The 16,426-nt window shown below is 45.7% G+C and overlaps 1 protein-coding gene across 1 annotated transcript; it reads right to left on the minus strand.

The window, feature by feature from the left end:
* Positions 1 to 224: 224 nt before the first annotated feature.
* LOC128100505 (beta-defensin 122-like) lies at positions 225 to 3,580 on the minus strand. Its single transcript, XM_052722741.1, has 2 exons — positions 3,305 to 3,580; positions 225 to 399 (listed from the first exon to the last, which is right to left on the minus strand). Exons 1-2 carry the CDS (start codon positions 3,360 to 3,362, stop codon positions 254 to 256), a joined length of 204 nt encoding a protein of 67 aa, XP_052578701.1. The 5' UTR covers positions 3,363 to 3,580; the 3' UTR covers positions 225 to 253.
* Between the last annotated feature and the right edge of the window lie 12,846 nt (positions 3,581 to 16,426).

Genomic DNA, 16,426 nt, shown 5'->3' on the forward strand with positions numbered 1-16,426 from the left:
TCTGAATATTTTTGCCATGCAATTAGTTAGCCCCACAGACGTGGAACTCCTAAGGAAAGTGAACTAAATGCACAAATGCACCTTTTGACCACATGCCTTCTGCTGACATTTGGCTACATGTATATATATATATGTATATACGAAGAGGCAAACCCAGAAGTCAGCCAATGTTGCTTTAATGAAGCTCAGGGGACAGCCGAAGTCAGACTCTGGGTGGGTCCACCTTCATTTTGTCACCTCGGGCTTCAGAGTGCTAATCCAAATCCTGTGACAGCTGTGGTACATTCTTGGGCTTCACACAGCACATTTTGCCACTCCAGCAAAAGATGTAGACCTTTTCATCCTTGATGCATTGGTCGCGGCAGATACCCTGACATTTCCAGCACTTTTCAGTGTTCCCTAAACCAGAGCAAAAACAAGGATGCCTGGATCAGTCACGAGGTTCCAGGTAGAGACCAGAGGGCCAGTCAATTAAAGGGCAGCCATGGAAGGAGCGGTCACCTCTAGGGGTTTGGGGAGGTCATATCACCTCACATCCTCTGTGGACACTCCATCTCAATCTCAGCCTTCATAAATGTTCCCTCTTGGAAATGCAGTGGGTTACAAGGGTTAACGACACAGTGGGTTATGACGCTAACAAAATGAACATCGGAATCTACACCCCTGGGTTTGAACTCTGTGTCCCAAGCCACCTGGTAGTCCCTGAGCTGGTGACTTTCTTCTTAAGAATCTGTTCCCTCTTTTCTACAAGGAGATGTAGGTGTCTCAGAAAGTTGTGACTATTAGTAGTGTAGAGGGCATAGCTCAGTTGGTGCTTGCCTAGCATGTTTGAAGCCCTGGTGTTTGAACACACAGTGAGTTCGAGACCAGCTTCAGCTACATGAGACCCTGTCTCAAAAGAAATAAAAGTAAAAGGCAAAATAAAACTAATTATTAATTAATTTGTGTAAAAAACACTAGTATTAAATAAATCCAGCTCTGGAATGACAGGACCTCAGCAAAGATTGAGCAGTTGGAGTTACTTTACAAGGAAAAAAAAAAAATCCCTGAACTTGAAAGGACACACTAGCCAATAATGAAAGCTAATGGCTTAAGAGAAATGCAAAGTGGAAAGGATATTTAAATAAAGAAGAAAAGACCCACAATTGGTCAAAATGCAGAGAATTAATGGCCAAGGGAGTCTGACCCAATTACTATATCTACGATACAACCCATCCACCTAAGACTTGGGGTATATTGCAGAAGAGAAGAGGAAAGACAGTAGGCGACAGAGGACCAGGACACCAGCTGCTCCCGTCTTCTAGACGTGACTGGGACGCTGTGCCCATGAAACCTAACAATACGGCTGCCTCAGCAAGATCTGCAGGACCACACCAGTAGATATGACAGTGTGGATGGGGAAAATCTCACCAGACCCTACCCACCAGACAAAGAGCCACAGGCAATCAATGGCCGCTCGGAGGGGGGAGAGTCAGCTTTCTCCAGGGACAAACTCCCTGATAAGCTACCCCAAATGGTCAGCCCTAAACACATACACACATGAGCAGCACTGCATGAATGAATGAATTCAGGAGAATATATCCATATATGAAGAGGTCATAAATTCAAGATGGAGTGTGTGTGTGTGTGTGTGCGCGCGCGCGCGCGCGCGCGCGCGTGCGCGCGCATGCGTGCGACATGAGAGGGCAGGCTTAGACTGAAACTTATAGATAATCATGCTTTATGCCAGGATAAAGATTGGTGTCATGTATTTAAGATACTCATGCCTTCCAAGGACAAAGGACAGCAAGGAACTGTTCACATCTGAAACTGGACAAACACTGCCTCCACGTGCCTTTCCTATGGACTCTAACGGGGAAAGAGCTTCAGACTAGCAAATTACACACAGGATTAACTGTGAAATACACAGTGCCTTACAGAAACTCAAACTACATGACAAGTTAAAATCGGGCCACCCGAGCTCAGTAACAGAGCGCCTGCCTAGCATGAACCATGAAAATACAAAAATAAAATGAGTACATAAAAGACTCAGTGGCTACCTGGCCTGATGAAAGAGACATACAGCACAATACAAAGACGGGAATATACTGAGAACACGTGCAGAAATTGTCGATGCCTTGAGAACGTGCTACTGTAGAGGTATTTGTGGTAAGAGATACTGAAATAAGGAAGTGAGGTACGGCCTATCATTCCTAGCAGGCCAGGTGTGTGACTCAGTGGCAGCGTGCTCCCCCTAACATCCACGAGACCCCGGGTTCCATCTCCACCGCTGCAAAAAGAAAGAAATAAAGGAACATAGAGGCAGGCTGTGAATTTGAATCAGAAACACCAGTAGGAATTCCTGGGTGTTTGGTTTTAATAGATTCCCCGCCCCGCCCCCCCATTTCTGGTCACTGCAAAGCTTAGAGACATTGAGCAGCCAGTAGAAATTAGCATCCAGCTCGCTTGGAAACTGGAAGCCCGGAAACTATTTTTTGGTCAGGAAATTACAAGACAAGCCTGAAGCAGCCTATCACACCAGAGACTGAGGAAGCTACTGGAGGAGACAAGTAGGACTCTAGCAGAAAGATGGACACCTCAGATCAAAGACTCTCCCACTGCCCGAGGCGAGGAGCTTGTACAGCAATAGGAAGGTTGGCAGCAACCGACTTAACATGTAGCTTAGAACCATTTGTCTAATCTCTGTGAGTTCAAGGTCAGCCTGATCTACAGAGTGATCCCAGGATAGCCAAGGCTGTTACACAGGAAACCTTGTCTTGAAAAACAAAACCAAACTAAAAAAACCCACTAGTCTAAAATAAATCATATTTAGCTGAGCAATGATGAATCCTGTCTCCTGAATCCAGCTGTTATTGTGGGAGAAGAAAGGGGGATTGGAGAAGGCCCAGAGACCTAACCATTTCTCCAAGGCAGAATTGTATCACAAATCACAAGAGACTGATCCAGTTGGCTTCCAGACTTATATGTAATCCCTGCACCTCTAACTCCTGACTCCTGCTAGCAGAATGGAAGTTCCTGGGAACTCACGGACGAATTACAGAAAACAAAGAAGCTGCCTCCGTGGCACACCAAAATTTCAGTGTGCCCAGTCTTGACCTGTCAATCAAATTTGTTACATAAAAATCAGAAATTAGGAAGTTGAAATGCAGAGGAGTGAGTTGGCTTGCAGGTTCTAACCCAAGATCTGAGACTTTTCCCACTGCCCCAGACAGTGTCTCATACCCATCCGGCCATCCACCCAGGCCCTAAGTACCCTGGCCAGCCCCACTGTCCAACTCTGACCCTCTGAAGGGGTCTAGGTTACCTGGAGTGACCTGGGATAGCAGCAGCAGCAGAGCCATAGTGAACACCACAGTCTTCATGGCTTCAGGAATCCTGAGGGGTTGGCTGTGTCTGGCAAAGTACAGGGCAACGGGAGAAGGCTCTGGATCCCTGCTCCTTGTAATCAGCTGGGACACGTGTCCTCAGAGGCCCACGCGCACAGTCTGCCTTGAGCCAGCTGCCTTCCCCATCCCTAGGCCTCCACACTCACAGTGCTGACCACACACTCCTACGCTAACACTCCTTTTATCCTCTCAAACACCAGCAAGAGTAAATCAACCCTACAATGGTCAGAGCATATCACTGTAAATATATGTCAGTCTCTGTCAATCCCACCCAGAATCCTCCACTCTGGAGGAAAAGAGCACCCCCTCCTAGCTGAGAAGCTGTTCACAGATGATGGCTGCTGAGGGAGCGGGGGTCAGTTGTCTTTCAGAGTCTGGCGCCTGGGAGATTGACTGTGCTGCAGTGAATGGCCACACATCCGTGAGTCTATGGGCAGCACCAATTGGACTAGTTGGGTTATTTTTTAAAGGGTGGGACTGGAGAGATGGCTCAGTGGTTAAGAACACTGGCTGCTCTTCCAAAGGAACCCACGTGGGTTCCCAGAATCCACATGACAGCTTAAAACCATCAGCAACTCCAGTTCCAGAGCATCCCACACCTTCCTGTGGCTTCTGTGGGCACTGCATGCACATGGTATACAGACACACAATAATAAAATGTATTTTTTTAAACAAAGACGGACATGAAATTGAGAGGAAGGTTGGGAGATGGAAGATGGATCTGAGAGAAATTGGGGGAAGGAGAGGGGTGGATATGATCAAATACATCATATGCATGTATAAAATTTTCAAATAATTAAAATATTATATTTAAAATGTTAACACATTTAAAAATCCTTGGCACTCCACAATTCTTTCCATGCTCTACAACGTCCTCATTTGATAGCTCTTCTGGTAAAGCTTGCTACACAAGCATGAGGTCCCAGGTATGACCACCGGAATCTATATAAAAGAGGCAAAATTGGATTGTGGTGGTGCACGATTTTAATCTCGACACTCGGGAGACAGAAGCAGGTGGATCTCTGCGAGTTTGAAGCCAACCTAGTCTACATATATTAGGGACTATGGGGGTCCAGCCCCTTAGTAATCTCCTCCCAGGGTCCGGGAAGAATCTACAACCAGTTGATAATTAATCTTTGATGAAAAGAAATGAATCTATGTACACAAAACTCCTTAGTTGATACACTTTATTATTCTGTGATAGTTCTCTCTCTGCACTGTTGCTAGAGTTTTCCTGCCTGGCCCACAGTCAGGATAAATCTCTCTCACCTGCCAGCCCCACAGCCGCTCAAACCCAACCAAGTAAACACAGAGACTTATATTGGTTACAAACTGTATGGCCGTGGCAGGCTTCTTGCTAACTGTTCTTACAGCTTAAATTAATCCATTTCTATTAATCTATACCTTGCCACGTGGCTTGTGGCTTACCGGTACTTTACATCTTCCTTGTCCTGATGGCGGCTGGCAGTGTCTCTCTGACTCAGCCTTCCACTTCCCAGCTTTATTCTCCTCCTTGTCCCGCCTACACTTCCTGCCTAGCCAATGGCCAATCAGTGTTTTATTTATTGACTAATTAGCAACACATTTGCCATACAGAACATCCCACAGCACTGCACAGCTTCCATTCTGCTCTCACGTCTAGCTCCTTTCTTGCCTGATTTCTCTCTGTATTCATCTACTGCTCCCTCTAAGTTCTCTTAATTCTCTAGTCTTAATTCTGCCTCATCTAGGTCTTTTTCATCTTGTTCTTACCCAACTAGTACTTCCCCATCTGACTCTTCCTCATCTTCCATCTCGTCCACATGTTCTCTCTTGTCAAAATCCTCCTTATCCCTCTCCGTTCTACGTCTCTCCATTCTCTCCAAGGCTCTCAGGAGTCCAACTATAAATCCAAGCAATAGCAATCCCCTGCTTGAGGAAGGTCACCAGGCTTGAATTCTACAGAGTCATAAAGGTAGGAAAGAATTTTTCTCAGGCAGTGACCACCAGGCTTTCTTTTACAACCCAAAATGGGAGTGGTAAAAGAGGAGGTCAACTGAGTGCTAATGACAGGTTAGTATATCAAAAAGGGGATCTGTGTGCTCAGTCTCCATTCTGAGAAGTGGTTAGGTAAGAAGTTAGGGGTCTATAAAGTTAGTAAGGCTGTAAGAAAGGAGGGTCCGAGCTGAATTGTGTAAAGCTATTACTCAAGGTCCACCTGACCTAGGAGGTGTCTCTGTGTGGAATTTACCTTAAATCAGGAAACTACATGTGGTGGTCTGGGCTGTTATTTCTGTTAGTCCTTGAACGTGGCTAAGGGAGATATCTGATTCCAGTGCTGAAAGGGGAGAAACGGGTGGGCTGGGGGGAAGGAAGCCTTTCCTGAGGCTGTTCTCCAATACCATGAATGTTTATGTCCAGAGAGTGATCAGTCCACACTGTTAACAATTCTTAGGGAAAAATCAATTGGGAAAACTATGAAGGCACACATGATTTTCATAACAGAAGACAGCTGATATATAACAAGCCAAATAACACCAAAAGCTCCTTGGAAGCTGGCTTCCTCTGAAGGAATTCCTTGATCCCTTCAGGTAATGGCTTTGCCATAACCAGCTGAATTCTTACAATATTTTCCTGCGGCCTGTATCATACAGAGGGAGTTCAGGGATAGCAAAGGTCTCATAGTGGCACAGCTGTTTCAAAAAAAAAAAAAAAGGTTAAAGAAAGGCATGGTGATACAAACATATAACCTCTGTGCTGGGAAATGGAGACAGACACTCTGGAGTCCTGAGGCTCACTGGCCAACCAGAGAGAGACTCTGTCTCCAAACACAAGGTGGGTGGACGGCTCTTGAGAAATGACAACCAAGCTTGAGCACTGGCCTCCACACACACAATCACACCAATCCAAACACTTGGATGGACACACACACACACTTTTAAGTCCTATATTATCTAATATAGCAATCCACAGCTATCATGATCCTAACACGGCTTAGATGAGCTACTTTTAAAAAGACATGTTAGCTGGTCGTGGTGGCACAGGCCTTTAATTCCCAGACTTGAGAGGCAGAGGCAGGTCAGTCTCTGAGTTGGAGGCCAGCCTGGTCTACAGAACAAGTTTCAGGACAGCCAGGGTTACACAGAGAGACCTTGTCTCAAAATAATCAACAAAAAATGCTGCAGGCCGCAGGAATATATCATAAGAACTCAGCTGGTTATGACAAAGTCACTACCTGGAGGAATCAGGGAATTCCTCCAGAAGAAGCCAAATCCCAAGGAGCTTTTGGTGTTACTTGGCTTGTTATATATCAGCTGTATTCTGTTATGAAAATCATGTGTGCCTTCATAGTTTTCCCAATTGACTTTTCCCTAAGAAGGGCTAACAGTGTGGACTGATCACTCTCTGGACATACACATTCTAGGTATTTGGAGAACAGCCTCAGGAAAGGCTTTCTCTGGAATCAGATATCTCCCTTAGCCACTTTCAAGGACTAGCAGTAATAACAGTCCACATGCAAGTCTCCTGGTAAATTCCACAAGGAGACACTGCCTAGGTCAGGTGGACGTTAAGTAATAGCTTTACACAATTCAGCTCAGACCCTCCTTTCTTACAGCTTTACTAACTTTATAGACCGCTAACCCCTTACCTAACCACTTCTAGGAATATTTAGATAACCTTCTGCACTGACAGCTATGCTCAGCCAGAACCCCAGTTCAAGCCTCCCTGTAATTATCATCATTAGCAGCATCTGGCCAGGTCCATCCCCAGATGGAGGAGAATACTTTATCAGAGATACCTCTGTATTCTCTAAGAACAGACTTAACCATCCAGGCTACCTGTTTGAGAAGGCCTGGCGGATGTGCCAATTAAACTTTACTTCCTCCTTTCCCAAACCTTACCTCCAGTTCCAGATCTCCCTTTAACTATCACCAGAGGCATCTAGCTGTACACAGGTTGCCTAGCGACTGAGCACACTTTCCCCCACCCTGCAAAAAAACGGCAGATAGCTTGAACAGATAAGAGCCACAGGAAAAAAGAAGATAGTTTTATTTTCTCCCATTGACCTAGCAACTTATAGATTCTTAACATTTTCTACTAATCACGTTTAAGACTATAGTTGAGCACATAAGATTCCCTCTTCTTAGATATTACCCGAATTTAGCCTTCAGTTAATTCATTTCCCCATTGGTCACTTCCCTTTGGGGTTGCAAATGATAATTAACGGTTATTGGCTCCCTATGTGATTCTTATCACCCCTCCATTTGACCCTGGAAGCCTGGCTTTATATACCAGGACTTCCAGGGCACTGGGGATCGGAGAAGAGAAAAGAGAATGGAAGAACTAGACGGGTAAGAACTTGAGAGGAACAAACTGAGATGGGGAAGAACTAGATTGAAGGGCTGAAAGAGAGTACTAGAGGAACGAGATGGAAGATGAGGAAGAGCCAGATGGGGAAGAACAAGATGAGGAAGAGCCAGATGAGAGAGAAGGAGATGGGAGAGGAGCTGATAGGGGAAAGAACTAGATAGATGAGAACCTAGAAGGGACAGAACTAGATGAAGGAATTAAGATAGAACCTAGAGGGGACAGCAGATAAATATAGAGAGAAATCAGGCAAGAAAGGAGCTAGACATGAGAGCAGAATAGAAGCTGTGTAGAGAGAGAACTGACACAGAATAATAAAGTGTATGAACTAAGGAGTCTCGTGTACATAGATTCATTTCTTTTCATCAAAGATTAATTATCAGCTGGTTGTAGATTCTTCCCGGATCCTGGGAGGGGACTATCGAGGGGCTGGACCCCCATAGTCCCCGATAAAAAAAAGGTTGTTTATTTTTAAACAATATGCATATGTATTCCTGTGTGTGGATATGTGCACATGAATGCAGTTGCCCTAGGAGGCATTAGACCCCTGGAGCTGGAGCTGCAGGCAGTTGTGAGGCACCCCCCAGGGGCTGGCCACTGAACTCAAGTCCTCTGGAAGAGCAGCGCACACTCTTAACCACTGAGCTGTCTGCAGCCCCAGGGAAACTCCTTTCTTCAGATGTACTTTCCCATTTCAGGAGCTAAGGAAAAGAGGACACTGCCCACACCTTCAGCAGTGTGTCTATCAAGATATTCTTTTTTTTGAGACAGGGTTTCTCTGTGCAACAGTTTTGGCTGTCCGAGAACTCAGTCTGTAGACAAGGCTGGCCTCAAACTCACAGAGACCTGCCAGCCTCTGCTTCCTGAGTGCTGGGATTAAAGGTGTGCTCCACCACCGTGTGGTAAGATATTCTCTGTCAAAGAGAAGATCTCCCACTGCCTAAAATAGCCAGTTTTCAGAAGAACTTTGGCATTGAAGCCAAGAAAGACAGAGTTGAAATTATCCAGTTCACTGTCCTAGCTGTACCACTTAGTTGTGTGACTTTAGGACGAATTACATTCTCTCTCTGGGATTCAGTCTCATCAGTGAGCAGATTAGAGCCAGGGGCTGTAAAACTCAACCCAACTCCCTGGACACTCAAAATACAAGGAAAACATAAGGCTATAGAAATCTAAGGCTTTGCCACCTATATAGCCGAACTAGCTGAGCTTACACCTACAGAGTCCCAGGGCCGTGATCATCAATCTTCTATCTCTTTACAACCTTCTTATCTCAGCTGCCTCAGTGGGGTTGCCATGGAGACCCAGGTAAAGGTTCCAAGAAAGGCACCCCAGCCTGGGTATCTTTCTGGACAAACTACACGGTGTCCTTCATTGCTACTGCTGATGGTAGCCTTGGATCTTGTCTTGGAGTTGGCTTCACAGAATCTTAGTGCTGTCCCCACTCAGCCTTAGAACTTCCTGTTACAAGAACTCCTGTGTGTGTGCCTAATCTTGGTTGTCATCTTGACACACTTGGGAAGAGAAAACCTTAGTTAAGGAATTGCCTCCATCAGACTGGCCGGTGGGCCTGTCTGCAGGTGATTTTCTTGAATGCTAATTGACATAGGAAGACCCAGCCCACTGTGGGTGATACCATCCCTAGGCTGTGTAAGTAAGCTAGCTAAGGGAATGGAGGGAGAGAGAGAGAGAGAGAGAGAGAGAGAGAGAGAGAGAGAGAGAGAGAGAGAGAGAGAGAGAGAGGCAGCCAGTAAGTAGTATTCTCCATGGTCTCTGCTCCATGATAGAATATGGAGTCTTTCTCTGGCCCACCTGCCAGCTCCCAAATAACCACATGGAGACTTCTTATCAATTGTGAAAGCTCAGCCTATAGCTAGGCTTTACATTAGCTAGCTCCTATAACTTAAATGAACCCACTTCCATTAATCTACATACTGCCACCTGGCTCGTGGCCTGTCACCTCATCTCCTACATGACCTGCTTCCTTGCATCTCCTGGTGGCTCCGCCCTTCTTCCCAGCATCCTCTATGCCTGGAAATCCTGCCTAGCTATTGGCCTTTCACCTTTCTATTAAATCAGTCACAGTGGCGTATCTTTACACAGTGTAAACAAATACCTGGCAACAATGGACTGTAACCTGACAGCCAGATGAAACCCTCCCAAGTTGCTCTTGGTCACGGTTTTCTATCATAGCAGAGCTACGATAAAAGCTAACTAGGACCGGTGGTCTGGAGTTCTCTCTGCTCTGGACCCCAGAAGCCGTCTTTGTTTTTGTGCCGCCAAAAACGAAGAATTCAGACAGGACACAGCAGTAGAGAAGTGGTTAGGGGTTTCATGAACTCAGCTGAGGAAGCCACAGTGCACTCTTTAGAAAAGGAGCCAGCTGAGCCAAACAGAAAGGGCGCTGATCCCCACAGGGATGGGCCTTATGTCTCTCTTCTGTCAACCTTTTCTCTGTACCTCCTCCAGGCAACAGGTGTGCTCTTCTTAGCAGCCCATTTTACCCAAAAATCAGGGGGTTTTTTGTAAGTAAACAAATGATTTAAGAATCTGTACAAGGATTTAAGCGGTCTCTAAAATTGCAAAGTTCACTGGGGGCGGGGGGGGGGGGGGGGCGGTGTTAACTGCAGTCTGGGCATGCTCCCATTGTGAGGCAGTCCCTGGAGCTGGTTGAGCTGAACCAGACAGAGTCCACCATCATCAATTGTTCCTCCCATCTTGTCTGGGGCCTTGAACTGGCCCAGCCGGTTCCTGTCTCAGACTCCTGTCTCAATAGTCTGTTTTGTTGACCACTCTACCTATCTTTCTGGCCCAACTGAAGTAACTGGGGTGGGAATGAGGGACTCTTAGTCTCTTCTGACACTAACCCCTGCCTAACCAACATTCTCCCTTCTAGGACCTGGGTTCTTGAACTCCTTCAGGGAATACATTGTAAGGCTCTCATTTCCTCTATGTCCTACTCATTCCTGTTGGGTAGACTTGACGGATGCTTGGACAGTCTTAAGTTCTTTTACAAGGCTTTTCTTTGTCCTACAAAAGCCTGAGAATTACAGGATGTTCCATTCCAGCAAGCTCTGAGCAACACAATAACTTCCAATGACCTTGGACAGTCAACTATCTCCTGAGAAAAGGCAGGAGGAGAGCACAGAGCTAAACCTCTTTATACACTAATCCTGTGATTACAGCTTTGGGGAACAAAGAAGTCCCCTGGAGAACCGGGGCAGATAGCAAGTGGTTACAGCCTCCTGCAGGACCAAGGGAAGAAGGAGAACGAGTCCAGTGGATCACCTGGACCAGAGACTCGTTGTTGACGGCCAGGATGGCCGGCTGAGCCCAGAGCTCTTAGCCTCCTTACACTGTTCATGGATTTGTTCAGATGAGTGAGCTGCCACTGCCTGCTGCACTGTGCATCAGGAACGGGGGCAGATAAGAAACAGGAAATCACCTCTCCCCACTGAGTGTCTTCCCTTTCAGCGAGAAACAAGGGAACATTATAGCGAGAGAACATTCGACTTTCATAGGCCACCTTCTGACGCTTTCAGATTTTATGTTGTCTGATGGTCTTTATTTCATAATAAACCAGGTTGTATTTAATTTCACTTCCTATGGATTTTGAATCAGTTAAGCATGTGGTTTGTTTTTTTTTTTTAATTTCTCAAAACCTGTTTGTTTTTATGTGAATGAATGTTTTGCTGGAATGTTATGTCTGTGTACCACATGCACGCAGTGCCCTGGGAGGGCTGAAGAGGGTGTTGGATCCCCTGGGGATGGTTAACAGACAGTGGTGAGTCGCCATGTGAATGCTAAGACTTGGACCTATGTCTTTTGGAAGAAGAACCAGTGTTCTGAATACTGAGCCACCTCTCCATTCCCCCTTAAATACGTAAGTATTAGAGTAGACTTGCCCGCAGGAATTGGGACCCAGTTTACAGCCTTTAAAGAGATCAGGATTGTCCATGAGGAGAGGAAGATCTGCGGCCAGAAAGGTGGCTCAGTGGGGAAAGTTACCTGCCATTCAAGTCCAGAGACTGAGTTTGATCTGAGAACCCGCATAAAGGTGGAAGGAGAGAACTGACTCCACAAAGTTGTCCTCTGTCCTCTAAAGGTGCTAAGGCCCAGATATTAGACCCAGGAAGGCAAAATCAGGCATGGAACACCTCCTCCATCTGGAATCACCCAGAAGTGTAACAGGTACTAAACAAAATCAAGGGGGGGGGGGGGTCCAAGTGTGCCTTGACAAGAGACGCATTCAAAGGATGCATGATTCCGGATCCCGCTGGGAGAGGAAGAAAATGAAAGTCATATCAGAAATGTCACCCTTGGCAGTACCCGCAATGGGGAACAGAGGTAGAAGAGTGGGGTCTCATGTGACTTCCCCTGAATCCAGTTTGCACTCCTGATCAAGCTTAACCACATCCAGTACTGCAGGGCTCCAGGCAGGAAGAAGACTCCTGAGAGAGGTGTCCATAGTCCTTGGGTCCTCAGGTCAGAGGAAAAAGGAAAGCGGGCATCCTGGGGAGCAGGAGAGATGAGACCAGGGCTTACAGGTAGCCAGAGACGAGAACATGGAGAGAGAGGAGAATGCTTGTGCTGGAAGTGAGGAGAGTAGAGACGCTGTCGGGTGCTGAGAGGGGAGGGGGTTGAGCACCGAATAAGTGGAGCTCTGTGGTGACATTTTGTTTGTGCTCTAGCAAATAAAGCTTGAATAAAGATCAGAAGGTGGAGCTAGCCATTAATTAACCATAGAGGTCTGGAGGTCTGTACAGACAGACAGGAAGTGATATAGCTGGGTGGAGAGAGGAATATAAGGCAGGTAGAACCAGGAGCTCACCCCCTTTTTGGTCTGAGGAGTCGGGGAGGTAAGAGGTGACTTTGGCTGCTCCTTGACTTCTCAGATCTTCCGGCATTGTATGTAACATGAATCTTTTTTTTTTTTTTTTTTTTTTTGAGCTGAGGATCGAACCCAGGGTTTTGTGCTTGCTAGGCAAGCCCTCTACCACTGAGCTAACCAACCCCGTAACATGAATCTTAAAAGGTTTTATTAATAAAAACAAACCCAGGGCCAGGCATTAGGGTGAATACTGGAAGATCAGAGAGACAGAACAAGCCACAGCTAACCTCACCACGCCAACTCCTCAGCTGATCTCATTTCCTCATTCCCGAAGCCTCTGTTTCCTCATCCAAATGGATCTCAGCTTAACTGCGTGTATGCCACCATTTTCTGGCCTCTATGTCTATCTAGCAGCTGTTCTGTTCTCTGACCCCAGATAAGTTATTAGGGTGCACAATATATTAGGGAACACAATATCACCACACGGCATTTACCCTGATATCTGATTCTGTGTTTTTATTATTAAGACCAGTTAGAATTTAAGCTACAGAGCTCACCTCCTTCTGCCTTATGTCTAAAGAAGACTGATCAGAGTCACAGCACCATTGGTGTCTCTAGCTCTTGTGTTCCTTCTGGTCCTCAGCAGCACAGTCAATTCCTGTGTTCTAGAACAAGAAGGACTCAGATGGGTCACAGCTGTCAAGTGGGCAGTCAGGATCCCATTAGCCCAATCAAGAAAGCCACAATACACTCTTCAGAAAAAGAGCCAGCTGGTCCTGGCAGGCATGGGGCTGATGTCTCTCTTCTCTGTCACCCTCTCCCCTGTACCTCGTCCAGGGTGGGACTGTAGCAAACTTTTTTTACCAGCTGCCAGCTCACAAATAATAACATGGAGATTTCTTATTAATTATGAAAGCTTGGACTTTAGCTTAGGCTTTAACCCAACTAGCTCTTATAACAAATTAATCTGCTTCTGTTAATCTATGTCCTGCCACGTGGCTTTTTACCTCTTCTCCATTTCGGTACATCTGACTTGTTCCACATCTCTTGGCATCTCTCCGGCATAATCCACGCTCCTTAATTCCTCCTCCTCTTCCTCTCTCCCTGGAAGTCCCGCCTACCTCTCCTGCCTAGCTATTGGCCATTCAACTTTTTATTAAACCAATCACAGTGACACATCTTCACGCAGTGTAAACAAATATTCTGCAACATGGGAACTTCCAGGAAAGGGGTGTGCCCTTCTTGGCAGCCCATTTTGCCCAGAATTCAGTCTGTTATAGATTTATAATATGCAAAAATATACACAGGAGTTAAGCGGCCCCTAACATTGAGAAGACACAGCTCAATCCAGTCAAGTTACAATGAGGGTAAACATCACCGATATAGTATGGCTTTGTAATAATAAACTTGAAATGGTGACCTACTTATTATTTAGGACTGCCATTCAACACACTACAATGGAGTGGTTTGTAAAAATAGATATATTCTTCTCCACTATTCTGGAGGCTACAAGTTCAAAATCAAAATGGCAGCAAGGTTGCATCCTCCAGAGACAGAGGGAGTGCATGTTCTATGCCTCTCTCCTGGCTCCTTGCTGCTGCTGCTGCTGCTGCTGCTGCTGCTGCTGCTTAGCATTCCTCAGTTTATAAAAGCACAACTTCAATCTCCACCTCCATTATCACATAATACTTTCATGTATTTCTGTCTAAATTGCTTTCTCCTTGTAAGGACACTAGCCCAGCACAATTTCATGATTTCAGTATTGGCAAGCACCCTGCAAAAAGGATGCAGCAATCTGATGTTTATAATAAAAAGTATTGCTCTCTCTATATATTCTTTTTTAAAAAAATATGTCTCTGGGGTTGGGACTGAGGAGGTAGCTCAGGGGTTAAGAGCATATACTAATCATGCAGAGGACCCAGGTTCAGATCCCAGCGTCCGTGTCAGGCAAATCACAACCTTCAGGAACTCCAGCTCTAGGGGATCCAAAGCCCTCTTCTGGCCTCCTCTAGCACTGCACTCATGTGCGCAAAGCCACACTCACACATACGTGAGTACGCTTAATTGGAAAACTAAAATCTTTTTTAAAATTTGTAGGATTACTAATAAAATAATATGCCTGCTAACTCATAGCAGAAAATGATACCCCTTCGCCATTTGGATTTGTTTGGATTCCTGATCAGGTTGAAAGTGGCCTTTCTCACTGTCCATGAGCAGGCCATGGTATCTGAGGTGTGCCTGGAGGTGTTCACACAGCATCTTCCTCTGCCCCCTCACCAGGTCCCCTGTTCCTTATAACTGAGAGAAGCTGCATGCTTATACCCATCCTGGGATGGCTTTTTAAAGGCATCAGAACCAAGCACATTAGTACATGGGCCTGTGAGGAGTGGGACCGGGGTTCTTTTGTCTGGTTGGTTGTTTTGGGTCTTGTTTTTCAAGACAGTGTTTCTCTTTGTAGGCTTGGCTGTCCAGGAAGTCACTCTGTAAACCAGGCTGGCCTTGAACTCATGGAGATCTGTCTGTCTCTGCCTCTCAAGTGCTGGGACTAAAGGTGTGCGCCACCACCCAATTTGGGAGTGTAGCTTTCAAAGTGACATCATGTATTTGGGAGTTGGGATCTAAGGGTTAAAGAGATTGGGTGACTGACCCTAAGAATCTGTGGATGGAAATGCACTTATCCTGGGTGCTGAAATCCTTGTGTTACCCATTCATTTACTTTCTATAAATTACTTTTCCACACCTACAGAACCATATAAATTGATGGGTAGATGGAGCCCCATGACTCATCTGCTCCAAATCCTTGATGAAACACATTGAAACCCAGAAAAAAGTAAATTTTATAGGGGTGTGTCAGGGTGCAAAGAACTTGCCTGAAATGCATGAAATACATGGGTTTAGCATTGCAATATATAACCCGATAAATACACACACACACACACACACACACACACACACACACACACACACACACACACACATATTCCAAAATCACATAAGAACTGGAGAGATGGCTCAGCAGTTAAAAATGCATACTGCTGTTGCTAGGGAACTGAGTTCAGTTCCCAGCACCCATGTGGAGGGTGGAGGCGGTTCAACCATCCCCAACTCCAGCTCCAGGGGAATTGATGCCCTCTTCAGGCCTCCAAGTACACTTGTACTCGAATGCACACACACACATACACATATACTCACACATAATTAAAAATAAAAATAGGGAGATGGAGAGATGGCTCAGGAGTTAAAAACATTGACTGCTCTTCCAGAGGACCCAGACTCAATTCCCAGCACCCACAAGACCGCTCACAACTGTCTGTAACTCCAGTTCCAGGGGATCCGACACCCTCACACAAGCATACATGCAGGCAAAACACAAGTCAATGCCCATAAAATTAAATAAACAAATAAATATAAATCTTTTTTGAAATAAAAATTAAGTTAGTAAGAGGGCTGAGGGCATGGCCTCAGTTTCTTGAGTGGTTGCCTAGCACACACAAGGCCCTGGGTTCAATCCTCAGTCAGCCCTTTATAAAGCCAGCCGTGATAATGCATACCTCTCATCCCAGCACCCAGGAGGTAGGAGCAGGAGGACCAGAAGCTCAAGGTCACCTTCAGCTACAATAGAGAGATCAAGGCCAGCCGTGGCTACATGAGACCATGTCTCCAAAATAAGGTGTGGCTGAAGCTGAGAGAGGGTGATGGGGAGTAGATAAGATTGAGACATTATGTTCATGAAATTTTCGAAGGATACGTTTAAAATAGTTTCCAAAATTAAGAAAAAGTTTATAGAAGGGAAGGCGAGTACTAGTAGCTGAATACTTCTGACTCTCACTGCAAACTCCTTCACATACCCAGGCACTGTAAG

Source organism: Peromyscus californicus, unplaced genomic scaffold (genome assembly GCF_007827085.1).
Source record: "Peromyscus californicus insignis strain IS unplaced genomic scaffold, ASM782708v3 Scaffold_7__1_contigs__length_154581171, whole genome shotgun sequence".
In the NCBI taxonomy this organism is placed as follows: domain Eukaryota; kingdom Metazoa; phylum Chordata; class Mammalia; order Rodentia; family Cricetidae; genus Peromyscus; species Peromyscus californicus.